At 44.7% G+C, this 19,004-nt stretch overlaps 2 protein-coding genes across 6 annotated transcripts; one reads left to right on the top strand and one right to left on the bottom strand.

Annotated features, from left to right (window-relative positions):
• Positions 1–875: 875 nt before the first annotated feature.
• NSL1 (NSL1 component of MIS12 kinetochore complex) lies at positions 876–12,842 on the bottom strand. The gene is made up of 6 exons (XM_062637085.1): positions 12,582–12,842; positions 11,723–11,807; positions 8,006–8,136; positions 5,866–5,920; positions 3,287–3,354; positions 876–2,375 (listed from the first exon to the last, which is right to left on the bottom strand). The coding sequence occupies exons 1-6, from the start codon at positions 12,840–12,842 to the stop codon at positions 2,106–2,108; spliced, it is 870 nt and encodes a 289-aa protein (XP_062493069.1). The 3' UTR covers positions 876–2,105.
• On the top strand, positions 12,775–17,778 carry TATDN3 (TatD DNase domain containing 3). 5 transcript variants are annotated; one of them, XM_062637087.1, is made up of 10 exons: positions 12,775–12,897; positions 12,984–13,016; positions 13,096–13,169; positions 13,349–13,469; positions 14,088–14,150; positions 15,127–15,236; positions 15,622–15,677; positions 15,893–16,005; positions 17,144–17,221; positions 17,553–17,778. In XM_062637087.1, exons 1-10 carry the CDS (start codon positions 12,841–12,843, stop codon positions 17,694–17,696), a joined length of 849 nt encoding a protein of 282 aa, XP_062493071.1. In that variant the 5' UTR covers positions 12,775–12,840; the 3' UTR covers positions 17,697–17,778. The 5 variants fall into 5 exon arrangements, with proteins under 5 accessions (XP_062493071.1, XP_062493070.1, XP_062493074.1 ...); XM_062637086.1 differs by having other exon boundaries at positions 12,777–12,897; positions 17,141–17,221; XM_062637090.1 differs by having other exon boundaries at positions 12,780–12,897; positions 13,385–13,469.
• The last annotated feature ends 1,226 nt before the right edge of the window (positions 17,779–19,004 follow it).

Raw genomic sequence — 19,004 nt, 5'->3', positions numbered from 1 at the left:
AGCTGAACATTCAAGTGCTTAAGCTCAGCTCACCAGGGAACTTGCATTTAAAGGGAGGTTCTCTGACACGGTCCCTCGCCACTTGGCCGACAGTAGCCATCAGAGGGTTTTTAAGTTCATACTTTATACACTGCACTTGGGTTCTTGTTTTCTTTAACCTTCTTCACACTATTCCTCCGTCCAGCGTTTCCACCCAGCTGCAGTTGAAACAAGGGCTGTGGAATGAGCTCAGGGCATCCATTCCCACTTCCCTCAAATCCCATGCAGACCAAGCATCCTTAACAGTAACAGACACTGTGGGGTGGATTCATGCATTCACTTATTAAGTCTTAAGGCACGGTGCTCTACCTTCCTATTTCTGAAGGCGTTTGTCCTACCTCATCCATTTTTGATGGGACCTCTTCTAAGGGGTATGCTTATTCCTAGCTATTTTTGTACTTGCCTATCATTATTCACAAAGAATAGCAGGGAATCTTCCTATTAGCACAGAAAATGTTCAAATGCTACAGTGGGAGCCATGCAAACTCTTGGAACACTCAGATTAAAGAGTACCTGTGGATCTTGGGGAAGAAGCCACGGGGGGGATTTTCACACGTGCTCAAAGCAGTACAACAGCGAGTCGCTGTGTGAAAACCTGTCCCAGTCATACGTTCCACAGCTTCGCAGCTCCAGTCCCTCTCACATCCTGTCCTCTCTTACATTAGCTGCTTTGTAGCCCTCAGATTAATAACAGTTGTGAGTTCAAAGGTGGTAAAGGGAACTACTTCAGTTACTGGAGCCCAAATTTAACACAGATGTCTTCTGAAGTCTTCACTGTTCAGTCACCATCTACTCCAGGATTAGAACTAAGAACATTATCTGAAACTTTGATCTTCCTTAATTGATTTAATTTACTTAGTATAAAAACACACATTGGAATATACATGAGCAATGGGAAGCAAGTATTTACAGATGATTAAATATACAAAGTCTCATATAGGTACTTACCTTTACAAAAGAAATGATGCTAAAATCTGTCATGTGCTTTCTGAACATTTCCAGCCTCTTAGACATGAAGATGGACCTATCTTCTACCCACAGTACATTTCATTAATAAAGCTTCTGAAAGCCCTCTCCATTTACTGTGCAAGACATACATTCTGTATTAGACACAAGTACTTACTACAAGCACATGCAACCATAAACCAGACAAGTTATGATTGGTTAAGGCACAAGGCTCAATTTAGTGCTACTGTGCAATCTAATGTGTAAAGAAATAAATCAAGCTAGCTCAACTTAGTACCACTTACTGGTAGTCTATACTGATCTTTACAGTTTAGTCAAACACCCTAAACGCATACGTGACCCAAGTCAAGATCCTGTAATGCGTAGACCTATTGTCCAGGAAACCCCCAGCTGCGTACTTGGCTTACATGAAGCGAAATAGCTGACGGGAAGATGTGGATGGTTGAATCCCTCTTCAGAAGAGTACACTACAAGTAAGTATGTACAACTGCTAAAACCCCAAGTTTAACCAAATATGACTACAAATAAGCCCAGCTGACCTGAGTTCAGGAAAGGTGGAATAGGAGGGACCAATGTCCCATTTGTGTGTGGATTCTCTAAAACCTGTGACATCGTATCAAAACTGGTGTTTTCAATATGCTCCAGTGAATTTCTTTTTAATTTACTTATTTAAAAAATAGCTACCTGACTTAGTACTAAATGAAAGTGCATTAGGACAGCTAGACAGTCTCCAACCCCTTTAGAGACATGCTTAATGTAAATGAGCGCTTAGTGGTTTACCAAAAGAGTGCCCACATACATAAAGCATGTGCTCAGCATGAGGACTCAAGCTAAATGCTGGAATAAAAGAGCAAAACAAAGAGAGTTCACCAGCAAATCCATTTGCTGGGTATCGGATGCTACTGGTATGTGCAGGCTTTCATATAACCCCAGTGTGACAGTAAAAATAGAAATATTCAGAAGGATCAAAGGCTAAATAACTGAGGAAGCTCCCACGTACAGCACCGCATTAGAGGGGAGACGAAGTTTTAAGAGAAAGCCTGAGCACACTGAACAAGAGCACAACTGAGATTCCAAGCTGAAAATAGCACAAGAGAAGTTCAGGTGCTGAGAGCAATCTTCCTCCGTCGAAGTGGGTAGCGTCTTCTTTCTGGTGAACCTACAGCTTTTCTTCTTTTAAGCAAAACATTTTTATTGGTACCAGTGTCTGTTGGTGTGACCTCTCCTGGCGAGAAGAGATTTTGGACATCGGTTTCCTTCTTTTCTTTGCAAGCAAAGACTCCTTGCTGCACCCTGCAGAGTTCCAAGGTTGGTTGCCAAGTTAACGCTTGGGAAAAACCTTCTGCTCTTTCTATTAGTCCTGGGAGAGTCTGCAAAAACAAACCCAAGTGTCTCATGTTACATGGGGAAAGTAATGGTTACAGTGAATGAAATGTGTTTATAGAATCATAGAATAGTTAGGGTAGGAAAGGACCTCAAGATCACCCAGTTCCAACCCCCTGCCATGGGCAGGGACACTTCACACCAGACTGTGTCACCCCAGGTTCAGTCCAACATGGCCTTGAAATGCCAGGGATAGAGCATTACCACTTCTCAGGGCACCCTGCGCCAGCACCTCAGCACCCTCACAGGGAAGAGCTTCTGACTTAGATCTAACCTGAACTTCCCCTGTTTCAGTTTGAACCCATCATCCCTTATTCTATCACTAGAGTCCCTGATGAAGAGTCCTTCTCCAGCATCCTTGTAGGATCATTAGATTCTGACGGGCACAAAAGCTTCAGAGGCTGCAGAAAGGATCCTTCAGGTGGCAGGTGAAGGTTGGCAACTCAGAGCTACCAGCCAAAGAGTGACAAGGGTCTCTGCTCAAGAAGCAATGCAAGGAGTATGCCAAGTTTCAATGTTCCTGCATTACATCTCCAAGCTGAGTAGCACAGGAACACCACAGTTCATGTCTAAGCTGGTACTGAAGTAATAAGTCCCATGCTATATGAAGCTGTTCAGGTCTTCAAAATATGTTTTAGTTTTCAGATGCTGCAGGCTCTAAAATCTCTGTAAAAAACACATACAGCCACAGGGTCATCTTCCTCACCACCATGTGAGATGTAATGCTTTACAGATGGAACTTCAGCAGTCCAAACCTGAAGATTAACCTACTTGAACAGTACACACACAGGCTTTCTGGTACAAATCCACAGCCGAGACAGGTTAGAACTCCTGTTCTCTGACATATTTATCAGCTCAAGAAACTAAAGATTATCTTCTCAGAACACAGAGATCTCACCGTCATTGCTTCTCTGATGTGTTTGGATGCCATTTCCATCACCTGCTTCAGATCTGCGATGTAAGCATCTACAGAAAAAACCCAAAGCCCAAATGAACTTCTGAAATACAACTTCCTCCCCCCACTATCTGCTTAGGAATCAAACAGAAAAGCAGGGGGGTCCCAGTATAAAATTAAACCTACAACACAACTCTTTCATTATGGCATTGAGGACAAGAGCTCGTATGTTTTATTTTACTATTATTACTCTTTTAACACTCAAAATGTCGTAGTGCCTAGCAGTCTCAACTATCACAAGCTGCAAAGCTCTTCACTAGAAAGCCTACAGCTTATACAAAACATGAGACACAGTGTTTGACACAAAGGAAGAGAACAGAAAAAGATCTGTTTTCAAACCTTTCAAGTTCATATTACACTGAATAAAAACGCATGAAAGAACACAACTGTGGAGAAAGTGAGGTAAAGTAAACCCATTTTTAAGGAGCTCCAACAAGTCGGCTTTTACAATAAAGGTTACATTTTTCTCCTGGCTGAGCCTACCAAGCGTTAGCATCAAGACTAAAACAGAACCAAGCATAAACAACATGAACTGCATTAATTCTCCTGGGTTAATAAGCAAAGAAAGAAAAAGAAGCTTTCAGGAACACTGAAGCAGGCAGCAGGTGCAGAATACTGTGAGGAAATGGCATATACTTGATTGCAGGAGCAATATGATAACATCATCAACACAATATATGTTTTTGATGATTGAGTAAAGAATTATTGTTTGTAAATCAAAAGTTCAACTCTTCCAAAACTGGTTTGCATGTTCTCTGCTATTCTGTCTCCAATGCTATGCCACCACCACCAAACCCCTAAAATGAAAGGATAAGCAAGTGTTATATGGTGAAGACAGCTTATGTCAATCACTGTGTTCTAGCACAGGGTGACAGTGAACCCCTGCTGAAACACAGTGAGAGTGAGCAGCAAGAGATGGTGCTTGGTTAAACGGTCTCTTCAGATGCCCGATGTGCTGAGCAGGGATGGTTGAGGGACGCATGACCCATGTATGATGTGGATACTAAAATGCACCATCATTTTCAGAGTTCAGAAGGAGAGGTAGTTCAACAGCAGCCTCTTTAAACACACCACAGAGGCCTACGAATGGACATCCTCTAAAAGGACATGTCTATAATGAAGTGTTCTTACAGGAGAGTATTTGGATTAGAAAATTGGTGATCCTATGAAAAAGCAAGGAAGGAGTTAAGTAAAAATAATTCCTTTGATTATTGCAGTTATACAGAAGGACTGACAGTTAAATGAAATGTGCCTGCAGGCGTGCAGCTTGACAGCATTACATTCCTCAGTGTTCAAAGCTTTCCAAAACATAGGGAAATGAAAAAAGGAAACGAAAGGTATTGAGTAATCTAAATATTTTTGGTTTCTGGCCACTGTATGTGCTAAACTGGGATACATAAACTTCCCAAAGACTACATAATACTAAAATTTAGCACAAACTCTATGCTATCTTAGCTAGGACTTTGCTGTTACCAAACCTAAAAGGGCAATACCATAGTGCAAGCTGTTACTAACTTGCAAGAAGTAGTTGATTCACATCAGAAAAGCATAGACCTGGACACTGGAAACTAAAAGCAACTCAGCCATGAAGTGACACTCTTTACTGCTCCTATTAGCTGCACAGGCTGGCATTTCTGGAAGCAATGTCTCCTGTTTACAAAGAGGAAATGATGACTAAAATGCAGCCACATCAGCAGGGTGAGAGCTCGAAGATTAAGCTCAGCTTCTCAAACTTAAACACCACTGCTTGTTACATCAGCTTTAAACCACGTGCAGCAATTCATAGTGGATTGTGTGTCATCACACTTCAACTTAGAACAACATTGATAAATTGTGTAATTCTTCAACACCTAAGAACAGGCAAGACAAAAGTTTCTATTTCTTAAGGCCGACCTCAAAAGAAGTACATCCCAAACACCAACTGCAAAATACACTGCCTCATTCCAAGAAGTTTGTATAAGGAATCTTTCAAAAGTATGCAGCAAACTCATGGTGTTGTTTGCAGTTTTGTTTCTTCATCAACCCTTACAAACGGCAGAGGCAGGATAAAATTTGATGCTTCCTCTGCAAGTTAGGAGAGTTCACGCTGCCGTCACTGAGCACTAGGTGAGTGTTTTCAATTCGCTGAAGAAACTGACTGATTAGGAAGAGAGACAGAAGCATTTCTAGTATTCATACAGAAGGAACACAAGAATGGTCAAAGTATAATGTCAGTAATCCATTTAGTTCCCTATCTGGCCTCCGCCAGCAGTGAAGAAGAAAACCTATTGAGAGCAGTAGCTCTGTGACAATTTCTACCCAATCCACCTTTAAGTACAGTGCTTGACAGCAGACAGCACTTAAACAAGAGCAATGAACACAATGAACTGATGCAGCACTACATGCAGTCATGACAAACTTCTAGCTGCTTTAGCTGGTTATTTAAACAAGTTCAAAGAAAGAAAACCTCTTCAACATTTACAGCTGGCCAATCAGGGAGGCAGTGTTTCCTCAGGCAGCTGCCCTCCCCATGAAATCTTTACCTTGAGAAGGTGGTGATCTTATCTCCTCTGGTGGTACCACAGGCTGGTAGAGCATCTGCATATTCAAAACAAAGACAGATTCTGAAACAGCCTCTTGGTTTAATAGATATTTAATATACACAGAGCAGAAAGAACAACAGAGAAAGGCTAATACAAAATGATGGTGGTGGAATTGCTCAGATAAGGAAAGTATGAGAGATAAAGTTTATAGATAGCTACTGGAAACAGTGTTCTGGTTAATAGAGTGACGTTCATTGCAAACATCTCCAAAATCTGCTGTAGCTTGCAGAATTGTAGTTACTAAAGCCTGAGAACTAAACTGAATCCAGTTTTAGAAGATGCATTGCCACCTGCTGCACAACTGAGGAAAAAGCTGCTCTGGTTTCTAAGGAGCCATTCACAAAACCAGCAGTACACTTTCACAGGGGAGCAAATTCAAACAAAGGGTACATTAAAACAAAAGCTAAGAAAAAGAAAACTATTTAAATGACTACATTCTAGCCCTGCAACTACATATGTGTAAGTATGAACACTCTGCTCCACAGGTCAGGCTGTCTGGCTTTTTCGTCCTACTCTGAGTCTTGTGACTTGACATCAGTTAATTGTGACATGAAGTTAACTAATAATAACTAATGAATACAACTAATATTTAGTTACATCAGTGGTAGGATTAGAAGTAACTAATAGGGAAGGAAAAAACCACAGACATGACAATGTAAGCTATATCATCTGGAAGTTACTATTTTTCTCCACTTCAGGAGCTGTCCCTCCAACCTTCTTCAATCAAAAGCACATGGGAGGAAAGTCATTTATTCCTCCCTGTAGTTGTACTAGAGCAATTTTTTCACACTTGACAGATCTTCTTAGCAACCTTACAGTAACAACTCCAAGCAGAAGAACAAACATTGTCTGCATTATCCTCAAACATAACAGAATGTATTGATTGAAAACTTATACGGTGATCATCTAGTTGTAGTCGTGTAAAACTTGGAAGAGCTCAGCAGCAGGAAAAGGGCATCTCCAAGGATGGAGACTCCACAGTCTCGCTGGGCAACCTGTGCCAATGGTTTGACTACCATCACAGCTGGGTTTTTTGTTAACGGTTACACGGAATTTCCTGTATTTCCACTGCCTCTTGTTGTTGTTGTTTTTTCCTTTTTTCCCCCAAGGAAATTGACTCCTAATTAATCAGCAGGTAAGCAAAAGGCAGATCTAACTTAACAGCAGGAAAGAAACGCAGCAACCAAGGACAAGACTAAGCTGTTTAATGCCAGTAATTACGCTCAGTATCAAAAAACCCCAGAGAAATTACTGCATCTATTCATTAATCCACATTACCTTTTTTTCTTTTCTTTCTTTACTGGAAGTACTTACTCAGTGTTACTTAAGTAGTCAGCTCAACAAAGCACTTAGGAAAACAAAGCCACCTTTTGAACAGCCTGCATATCATAATGTCTATCACAGAATCACAGAATCAGCTAGGTTGGAAAAGACCTTTAAGATCATCAAGTCCAACCATTACCCCAGGACTGCCAAGTTCACCACTAAACCAAGTCACTGAGAGCCTCATCTACACGTTTTCTGAACACTTCCAGGGATGGTGATTCCACCATTTCCCTGGGCAGCCTGTTCCAACGCCTGATCACCCTCTGGATGAAGATGTCCTAATACCCAATCTAAACATCACCTGGTGCAGCTTGAGGTCATTACCTCTTGTACTGCCACTTGTATCTGTACGTAACAGAACATTTAGTACTTCAACCAGCCTTCAGGCAAGGATTTCAGAAACCCAGATTTGACATCTGGGTAACTAGGTGAATACTGGCTTGTAAATCATGAGATAAAGCAATCTGCTTAACTAACTTGTTGAATGTGCCAAAAGCACAGTTCACTCACAGTCACAATGGTCTGTAGTAACCCTCACTTTACTGAAGAGCCAATTAATGCAAAGAACTGAATTTCATAGAATCATAGAATAGTTAGGGTTGGAAAGGACCTTAAGATCATCTAATTTCACTATAATGCAAAGAATCCAGAGCAACTATGGGAAGAAGCTTAAAAGGTCAAGGTTATTTTTTAAGTTCCAGATGATCAGCAACTAGTATATGCAAAGGTTTTCTGAAAATCATAGGATACTCACCAACAACTCTTGCTCTGCCTTCATGGCTTGGATAGCATGAATCAGTATCTTTCTAGGCCACTGCTTACGCTTTGTTGTTGTCACTACTATTACTTTATCAAATTCATCTTCAAGAACTTTAATGTCTGAACCTAAAAATGACACACAAAGTTACTGTAGGAATTCTAAGTTTTTGTTGGTTTTCTTATTTTTAATTTGAGACAAAGTCTCAACAAAAAGAGAGTTTTAGATCTGCAATACGAAATCATGCATAATTATCAATGAAAAGATAAATATATGTCTTGTACCTTCTTTCTAAGGCAATACAGAAATGGAAGCACAACATGGGGCATGGGGAGGTAGAGAATCACCTGGGGCAAAAAGCAAACCCCTATTTCTTTATGAACTCTGAAGATATGAAGAACGTCTCACAAAAAAAACTGCTCTCTTTTGAGGGAACTTGTTTTCCAAGTGAAGAAAAGCAACACAGGATGCAGCAAGAAAAATGGTTTATCTGTGTAAGTTACAAGCATTACGCAAACACCAACTATGCAAAGAGTCATTTGAAGCCACCTGACTGTATTTCATACAGAGCACAAACATGCAGTTGAACCTGACAATGAAACACAGTTCCTGGCAATACTCTGCATCCTGATGACACCTGTAACTCCTAGTTGGAAGGAGTTTGCAAAACCCAAAACATATCTGCTTTCAACATCAGAGGCCCAAGAGACCGTATGTAGTAGGACCTAACTTTCATAACTTGCTTTTCCACTCCCAAGATTCAGTACCTAGAATGTATTTTCAGCTTTCAATTGGTGTTTTCACTACTCCTACCCTACAGAAGATATATACTCCCTGTTTTCACTAATGTCTTGAGCACAACTTGCATGCCATGCAATGTTTTCCACCTAGTGGTAAAGAATTGATCTTGAGCACCTTCTCTGGGTCAACCTGCGCAGACTCAGGTGATTGTAAACCTCAGAAAGGAAAACGCAAGGTTTTAAGAGTTTGTGGGTTTGCTTGGTTTAGGATCACCATGAAATCATTTAAGTACAGAGAGGAAACATTTGAGCCCCTGGTCACTGTAAATACTGGAGGCTCAAAATGCCAGATCACTGGGTGATTCCAGCTGGATCAGATAGGCAGGCAGATGAGTAAATTTAAGTGAAACCGAAAAGCACAACACGGTCCTTACATCAACTGCAGGAAGATGGCAGTATCTCAGCTGGCATTAAGTTAGACTTGTACAGACAAAGGAGAACTTACTGAAAATAACATTTGTCTGGACAAAGTTTTCCTGCTAAGAAAACCCTGTTGAGAATTTTTTGGACAAATCTGAATTAGTGAAGTGAGCCTGAATCAGTTTGGCATTTTGCATCATGAGACCAATGCATTTTTGACCTCATTGTCAAAGGAACTGATGTTTTGTCATTCTAGAACTACCATTGCAGAAGCTTCCTAACCAAAAGAGTTCAAGGAGCTCCCTCTCCACAGCCAGTTCAACATACCTGTATCTTCAGCTTTGTGCAACTGTCAAAAGCATCAAGTTTCAGGCAAAGAATACCTAATGCTAATGGAGGAAGCAAATGAATGGTACTGAAGTTTTCTTTGGACACCAGACTACTAAGAATCTCTACTATTATTATTCAAAAGACAGTAAGTATAAACATAGTATATATATTAGATATAAATACCAGTAATTTTAGCCACTTACTTAATTTGTATATTAAATAGCAGCAACAGACATACTACTAGATTCTTTTGACAGGAAGAGATCTTGGCCAGTGTCCCCAGCACAAGGCCACTCAGGCTAGAAGGGCCCTCAGGAAGGCTCTTGTGACTCAAGCCTCCTGCTCACAGCAGAATCAACTCCCAGTTTAAATCAGGTTGCTCCGAATACTTTTGTCCAGTTGGTTATTGGAAGCCTCCAGTGCTGGCGACTGCACAAGCTCTCTGAGCAACCTTTTCCAATGCTCAGTTACCCTAATGTGAGTTTTTACTTCCTTACATCAAGTCAGAATCTCCCCTTTCAGTGTGAGCCTTGCCTTTTGCTCCCCCACTGCACACCTCTATAAACAGCCTGCCTCTGTGTTCTCAGTAACCTCTCTGTGGGTACTGGAAGGCTGGCTTGTCTTCTTTGGGTTCAGCAAGTCAATTCCTTCAGTCTCAACTCACAGTGCAAGTGCTCCAGTCCCCTGGGCACCTGGCAGCCTCTGATGAACCAACTCCAGCTTATCAACAACTTTCCTGTACTGGGGGTGGGTCCTAAACTGAGTGTAGTAGTCCAGATGTGCTCCAGAAAGTGCAGACTAAAGGCAAATAATCACTTCTTTGTACCTACTGACTACACTCCTGTTGACACAATATACTAGGTTGGCTCATGGTTAGCCCACCAGCACCCTCAGGTCCCACACCTCTGCAGGGGGTTATCCCTTCCCAGGTTCAGGGCTTTGCTTTTGTCTTTGCTGTATTTTATCAGATTCCCAGATGCATTTCTCCAACCTGTTTACATTCTACTGAATGGGCCTGCCCTTGAGCATATTCACTACATCCCACCGTGGCTGATGTCAGCTGCAAATAGGGTGAAGGCACTTCCCATCTCCTTCAGGTCTTGGATAGGCACTAACAAGAATGGGTCCCAGAATAGACACCTGAGGAACTGTGTTTGTAATCAGCCCCGAGGTAAAAGTATGAACCATTGAACACTACCCTCTGAGCTTAATGATCCAGCCACGATTCTCACCCGCTAAGCTGTAACATCCTAGCTTGGATGCACCAAGAGACAGCGTCACTGGGTATGGGAGCAATTCAAAACAGCAAGAGGACTGGCATCTGGAGCACATGATGTACGACAAGCAGCAGAGGGAGCTGGGTTTGCTCAGCCTGGAGGCTCAGCTAAGGGGTGACTTAACCGCTATCCTCAGATACCTGAAGGGTGTTTCTAGAGAGGACAGAGGCAGGCTCTTCTCAGAGTTGTGCAGCAGGAGGATGAGAGGCAACAGATACGTTGCAGTAACGGGAATTCCAACAGGAACTGCCAAACACAGAAACTGACTGTCCAGAGAGGATGGGAGGTCACTGGACTTGGATCTATTGTTGTGTTCTAGCTTTAAAAATAGGTCACCTTACCCCATTCCATTGAATTTTGTATATTACCTTTATTCTGATAGGAGAAACTGATGAAATAGAACATGCTCTTTCCTAACCTCCCAAATGAAAAGTCTTGCTACGAAATGCCAACTTCCGAAAAGCTTGCTGAAGACTTTCCAACAAGACTGCTGCCCTTAAACTTTGATAAACCTTTCTTTTTCCCCATGTTAATATCAGCTACTTTGGGACAGTCTATACGCTACTTTTCTGTGGTAGTCAAGAGCAAATCCTTTAAGTTATGTAGGCACCATATTAGTGATAGCTGGAGCTTGTGCAAGATTGATAAGGATCTTGAGAAGTGTCAAACAAGCAACAGTCCTTCACATAAAACACTTTGCCTGTCTCTTTTCTCTTGGATACAGGTCCCTAAACATCTTGGTTACTCTTATTTTCATTTATAAGCACTGCTCTGCAAAAATTGTGTTCCCACAGTACAGCACTAAACATCTTTACACAGGCACATCTGAGCTGGAGTTTGACCTCCCCTGCTCCGTAAGCATCCTTACAACCACTGCCCAATTCAAGAAACCACAAGCAGAAACCAAAACAAACCCACTCAGGAGATCAATGGAAACACACACATACCACTCTCGGGTTTGGAGTCATCTTGAGCCTCATCCCAGGGCTGCCCATTGATGGTGACATTCTCCTGCACCGCTGTTTTGAAGTTCTGCAAGACAAAGGAGAGCTTGAGAAACCCTCCTTCAGCTTCTTCAGGAGCCCTCCCCAGGTAGGAGGCTTCAGGAAGCATCCTCCACGTACGTGATGTCTGCCGCTGGAAAGGCTGCTCTGGCCTCACTGCCCTGCCCAGGTCAGCCCTGTCAGGGTGAACAACTACGTCTGTAGTTCAGCTATGCAGAACCATAGATTCAACCGGGTTGGAAAAGCCCTTTAAGCTCACCAGGTCCAACCATTGCTCAGCACTGCCAAGGCCACCACTGACCCATGACACTGAGGCCTCGTCTCCACAGTGTGAACACTTGCAGGGCCGGTGACTGCAGCCCTGCCCTGGGCAGCCTGTTCCAATGCCTGAGCACCCTCTGGGGCAGGAATTGTTCCTCAGCTCCATCTAAACCTGCCCTGGGGCAGCTTGAAGCCGTTTCCTCTTGTCCCATCCCTTGTTCCTTGGGAGCAGAGCCCAGCCCCTCCTGGCTCCATCCTCGTGTCAGGCACTTGTAGGGAGGCATCAGGTCCCCCCTGAGCCTTCTCTTCTCCAGACTGAACCCCCCAGGTCCCTCAGCCCTTCCCCATCACACTTGTGCTCTGGGCCCTGCACCAGCTCCGTTGCCCGCCCCTGGCCCCGCTCCAGCACCTCAATGTCCCTCTCCTAGCAAACACAAACCCATTAAGGTAACGCGAACACCTCAGCTTAGTGCCGGGCCCCTGCCAGCATTCGAGACCCGGTGTCGCTGGGCCAGGCCGGGCCGCTCCCTCCCCGCCTCACCCAGAGCGCGTCCCCCGCGGTGACGGTCCCGCCCGGCTGCCCCTGCTCCAGGGCCCGCAGGAAGGGCGCGCAGAGCTCCATCGCCTCGGCCAGGCCGCGCCGCCGGCAACACCGCACCCGCGCGTCCCGCCCGGCAGGGCCCGGGCTGAGCGGCGGCCGCGGCGGGGTCGCCATTTCCCGCCTAGCACGCAGGGGAAATGCCGGCCCGGAAGCAGAACCCGCGGCCACCCCGCCTCTTCCTCTGCGCCCGCGGCGCGGCATGGCGGCGGGGCCGGTGGACTGCCACTGCCACCTCGCCGCGCCCTGCTTCCAGGCGGTGAGGCGCGGGCGGGTGGGTGCCTGCGGTCCCGGCCGCGGCTCCGGCTCCGGCCGTGTCGCTGAGGCGATGCGTGTCTCTTGCAGGACGTGGCGGATGTGGTGCGGGCGGCACAGCAGGTGAGGCGCCCGGCAGCGACCCGCGGCCCGCTCCGCCCCGGCCCGGCCTCAGCGGCGCGGGGGTTTCTGTGTGCTGCAGGCGGCGGTGTCGGCCCTTGTCGTGGTGTCGGAGCAGGCGGCGGAGTTCCCGAGCGTCCTGGCGCTGTCGGAGAGGTGCGAGGCGGGAGGGGAGGCTTGGAGCTCACGTCAAGTGCCGCGGCACCCCCTCCCCTGTCCTAGAACCCTTCCGCTGTGTCCCGCAGCACTCCCCCCACCCCGGTGGGAGCTGATGGGGGCTCGTTGCCCTCTTCCTTGGTCAGGCTGTGCTGGCTGTAAACCCGCTTTCTGTGCAGTCTCTCTCACGGTACTGATGCACATTCCATGCCTAGATTCCCAGGGTTTGTTTTCCCGTGCCTGGGAGTTCACCCGGTTCAGGAGGTTTCACCAGAGGAGCAGCGCAGCGTTACGCTGAAGGTAAACCACAGAGAGTTAACTCGGCTGCAGAATACAGCTGGGACTGCTCAGGGCAGATGATGGAGTGCTCCGGTTTGCCTGATTTAACGTAGATCTGCCCGGTGACTTTTCTTGCTCTCTCTGTAATACAAAAGACCCAGCAGACTGAACCCCAGGGTCTCCTAGCACATCCGTTTCTCTGCGTTAGTCCTAAGGCAGAACTGTTCACTGCAGTCATCTGGCCGTGTTACTGGAGTAAAACAGTTTGTAGAAGTCCCAGGTGAGTGCTTTGCTTACAGTGAACAGCACACGTGTGTTCGCAGATGTCCCTTTGTTAGCATGGGAAGTGGAAGGCAGTGGTTTGTGCCCTTAGCCTGAAAAACTTGGGGGCTGTCTGCAGCCTTTGTTTTAATTACTTCTGCTCCTATGGAAGGATAACTTGAAATAAAGGGTCATGGTGTAAAGAACGGTAATCCTGCAGGTTTCTAGAATCTGACCACACAACTCCCGGTAATAGCAAGTTTTAAGGTACAGAATTTAAGCTTGATGAAGGGAACTCCAATTTAATCATAACGCTGAGTTCAAACCCTTCTACCTGGTAAGGGCAGTGAGGGTTGCATCTGTAATTTGTTCTTGCAGGATCTGGATGCTGCATTGCCGCTTATAGAACTCTACAAAGATAAACTGGTGGGGATTGGGGAAGTAAGTAAAATTCCATAACTTGTTTAAATGTCTATGACTTTGACAGTGTCTTTGGGATTGAATGCAGAGAGGGACTCTTCAGTTCAGGTTAGATCTAAGGCAGAAGCTCTTCCCTGTGAGGGTGCTGAGGCACCGGCACAGGGTGCCCAGAGAAGCTGTGGCTGCCCCATTCCTGGCAGCGTTCAAGGCCAGGTTGGACACAGGGGCTTGGAGCAACCTGCTCTAGTTCCTTCGAAGCCAAACCATTATGTGATTCCATCTGTCACCAGAATTACAAAAACTTAGCGAATACTTGGTTTTGTGTATGCAATAAGTGTTGCTGTCAGTCTGAACAAGCACTAAGTCTGATTTGTAATTCTCTTAATGTGTTTTCCTTCAGTTTTGCTGTTCCCTTCTTTTGCTTCTTTGTCATTATTAGGAAATAGATGACATTTATGCTCGTGAATTTCATAGGAAGATTGCATAATCATGCTATATTGCCGTACACCCAAATGTCTTTGGACCTGTTCTCTGATACTGTGAAATGTCAAGTCACGTTGTTACCCTCATTCAGATCCTTCCTGCCTTCTTCCCTGACAAAGTGAGGCTGAGCTATGACTTCAGTACACCTCACTAATGCGTACAGTCCTTTTTTCTTGTGATCCCTCTCTGTCTGTATCCTTATGTTGTCTCCTGTCTTACATTTGTTTATAAACTGAGGCTTGAAAGCTCCAGGGTAGAGTCAGCTTTTTGTGTGTTGGTACTGGAGGGACTTACTTATTTGCTCACAAGTAGTTTCACAGTTGAAGAGCTCATGGCTGAGAATGGATTTCTTTCTGAGTTCAGCTGCAGTTGAGCTCATTTTAATTGCAGTCTCTAATATGTATGTTTTGAAATGCCTGTGGGTTTGAAGCATTTGTTGCCTTTATATGTGGTATTGTGGTTTTGTCAAATGCTAGATCTGTTAAAGGTTTTCACTTCTCTTCTTGTACTGTAGGTTGGACTAGATTTCACTCCCAGATTTGCCAGCACAGATGAACAGAAGGAAGGACAAAGACAGGTTTTGATCAAGCAGACTGAGATAGCGAGAAGACTGGATTTGCCTTTGTAGGTGGTATTTATACTAGTATGAGAATTTGCCAGATTTCAATAACATGAGGAAACATTTCCCAGGATTTATAATTATTACTTACATGGATTAAACTGGCATTAGTGTCCTGACTGCCTCCAGTCTGATATGCAATTATAGAACTTTCCCTATGTTTCCACTTGAATACAGTCATCTTCTATGTCCTGCCCTTGCCATGTTGTTGCTGCATCTTCACTGTAGCTAAAATGATTCATATTTACGTCTCTAGATGTTTTTTTCTCCTGATAAAGGTGTACTACAGAGTAATTATTTTCATCCCAAGCTGCTGCTGTTCATCTGTGTTTTGTCCAAAAAAAAAGTATTTTGCTGTGTTTCCTAATGCCTTATCTCCTTGCTGTACAGAAATGTTCATTCCCGCTCGGCTGGAAGACCGACCATTAACCTCTTGAAGGAGCAAGGTATGTTTTTAATGAGTTTTCTCTGTCATGTCTTTTGTTAGCATTGTTTCTTCTGTTGTGCCATGTCCTCAGATCAGTTTGTGTACATTAAACTTAGGAGGAACAGTGCGGAGATTTGATGTCCGTTCTTTATGGGACTGAGATCCCATTGGAAGCTGATGTTGCAGACCTACTGTAAGCCCTGCTGATGATTTGGTTTGCTTCTCTTCTCTGAGGTGCTACCAAGGTGTTGCTCCATGCCTTTGATGGAAAGCCATCTGTTGCAATGGAAGGGGTGAAAGCTGGATACTTCTTCTCCATTCCTCCTTCCATTATAAGGAGTGAACAGGTAACGTTTAAAGGGGTTTGCTGCTTGCATTGCAGGTAATATCTGACATCTTATCATGATAGCAAATGTGACAGCTCAGGAACATGCCTGTTGAAGTCTACAGTTCGACGTGGGACTGGCAGTACTCGCTATGGTTGCTGTCACCTGACACTTCTCAATAGAAGTTTCAGTTCTTAGTGTTGCACATTTTTACTTTGGCGCAATTTCTGCCTGGGATTTTTGCCTTGGCTGACTTTTTGGGGGAAGTGTTGGCTAAACCAGTTCAGCTATTCCTGAGAAACAAGGATTGAGAAAATAAGTGATTTTTTTCTCATTTACATGGGGCTTCTGGTGAACTTTTCTTCAGAAGCTTCTGTCACTGTACTGTCCTAGAGCAAGACATGATGTGGAAAAGAACTAGTTTGTGTCTCGGCACTTTCTGTTCAAAAGGAAATCTGCTCACAGTTGGCTAAGTTACAGACCCTGGAAGAACTGTGATTATCACCAAGTGTGCCCAGCAAAGACACAGCTAAATTACTTAAAGTCAGCATTGTTCAGGTTCAGCCCTTGGTTTTGTGAGGCTGCTGTTTTAATTTATACTCCGAGCTGCCACAAGCTATGCTGACTTCTGCTTTTGGAGCAGTCTGTTTCCATCCTGCACCATCATCACTTTCTGTGATAAGCTCAGGAAGTGTAAGACAGGAAAAGGCAGGATTCAAGTGGAGGGGGGGTGAGGGATGGATATAGATGGGGTAGGGTTAGGAGGAGAAAGGAAAGCAAAGTGGGGCTGAGGGGTAAAACAGAGATGAGAAAAAGCCACAGAAATATATATACATACAGAAAACCAGCTAATTAAGATTGCATTGGCAACTCTAAGGTGTTTTGTGCAGTATAACTACATGATGTAATAACAACAGATTCAGTGTTTAGATAATAGTTCAGTTATTCAGAAAACAGGATAATCCTAATTTGGAAGGACTTCTTGAGCAGCTCCTGGTATTCTTGCTTCTGTTCTGAAGTCGTTGATAAAATGCAGACAGTGACACCAAGGTCTTTTGATGTTGCTTTTAAATGCAAAACGTAGCCTCCCTTCATACATCTTCCCCCACAGCTCTAAGTGCATGAGGTGTTTAACAGTTGTCTTATTTTCTTCAAGAAGCAGAAGCTTGTGAAGCTGTTACCACTGGAAAATATGTGCTTGGAAACTGACTCTCCTGCTCTGGGGCCTGAAAAACAGGTAAATGATGGGGAGCAAGGACTTCTATGTATGTATATCCAAACCCACTCCTCATGGAGGTCAGTTACTGGCAGGGGAGATTGAAGTAGTGTAAGCATGGGTACAGAGGATGAAAGAGGTTGCCAAGTGAACGTTTTGAGATGAGCAAGTCAGTGTTCCTGAGGAAGGAGAAGTAATTCAGGAATGGGCAGAGGGAAGAATAACCCAAGAAGAAGATATGTGTAATTCTTCTGGCACAGGGTGTCACAGTTGTGCCAGGACATACTGAATCTAAAAGACCTGTATTCTGTAGGGATCTGTAATTTTGTTCTTGTTTGGTGGTGGTTTTCAGGTGAGAAATGAACCAAAAAATATCTACATTGCTGCAGAATACATTGCCAGAATTAAAGGAATTCCAGTTGAAGAAGTTATAGAAGTCACTACACAGAACGCACTGAAACTATTCCCCAAACTTCGGAACTTTCCTCAGATATAGACTGAGAAACTGAAATATATGATACTGCAGAAACTGTTATTTATGGTTTAATTAATAAAGCCAGTGTCCGTCTTGTTTTAAAGTGGAGCTTTGGTGTTGCAAAGTTGAAGAAGTGAGCAGAGTGTTCTAAAGCTGCATAGGATGAATGCAGGGAAATTCTCAAAGACCTTTTGTATGCACCATTGTCCCTCTTGGAGGTGATAAAGGCAGGTTGTTCAATTGCATCTCTCATGTTTCTCACTGAATAATGTATAAAGAAGAGCACCACACAATTGTCAGGATAGTTTCCTTGCTCAGCTGCTCCCAGTCCGGGAGATAGATGATGTGTGGTGCTTCAGCCTCACCTGAGCTCTTCAATCCTTTTTTGCTGCTGTGGTGCTGCAAAATGCTGTAGACACGCTCACAACCTGCAGTTCCCAGCCAGGCAGAGCACTGCTGAGGGCAGCCAGCCCAGCAAGGGCAATGGGGGGCTCTGTGGGACAGCCTGTGCCCCCCTCCCTGCCGTGCCCTGCGGTGCTTGAGTGGCACAGAGGTGTGGTTGGGCTGGGGAAGGAGGCATGGTCGTTGCAGCAGCAATGAGTCTGTGAGCCTGGCGCGGTGCCTGTGGCAGAACAGACTGACTTTGTCTCTCCTCAGACCTGCGGCGCCTGAGCTAAACCATGGCATAGGCAGCCTGGCGCTACAGGAAAGGAAAATGCAGTGTCATTCCCACCCTGTCTTGGCATCCCTAATGCCAAACCAGGGTCAGAAGTAGCGCCCTTTCCCGGCTGGTTTTGCTGTGCAAACTGTATCCAGCCACCTGCACTCTGCTGGGGGGAAGGGGTGGCTCATGGGGCAGCAGTGTGGCTGCACACCATGAAACCCTGCATCCCCAGGCCATCCTCCATCGCTGGCCTTAGCAGTTATCAGTGTGTGCCGAGCCCTGCTGCAGCCCCTCGGGTTGTCTGGCCAAGCATAGGACACTGGAGTGCCCCAGGGATGTACTGAGGGAAGGACCCAGTGCAAATTAAGCTAGGTGCTGTTTAGCTTGCAGGAGACCTGAGGCGAAATGAGAAAGCACAGATTTAGTGGAGACCCAAGTTTTCCCTTCAATCATGCTATTAATTTGGGGGGACATAAAAAGCCCTGGTGATGTCTGTCTCAGAGGTGGAATACTGCAAATGGTCTGCAGCCATATGGAAAGCAGTCGGTCCCAAGCTCCATCTGATACCTTTAGCCATCACCTCTTCCTGGGATGCTGCAAACAGCAGATAGGATTGCACTTTGTATGACTCCTTGTGTCTCTGTAACTTGCAGGATGTACATGAT

Source organism: Pezoporus occidentalis, unplaced genomic scaffold (assembly GCF_034315485.1).
Source record: "Pezoporus occidentalis ecotype Australia unplaced genomic scaffold, CSIRO_AGI_Poc_V1 ctg50, whole genome shotgun sequence".
In the NCBI taxonomy this organism is placed as follows: Eukaryota; Metazoa; Chordata; class Aves; order Psittaciformes; family Psittacidae; genus Pezoporus; species Pezoporus occidentalis.
This window is presented reverse-complemented; position numbering and strand designations above follow the sequence as displayed.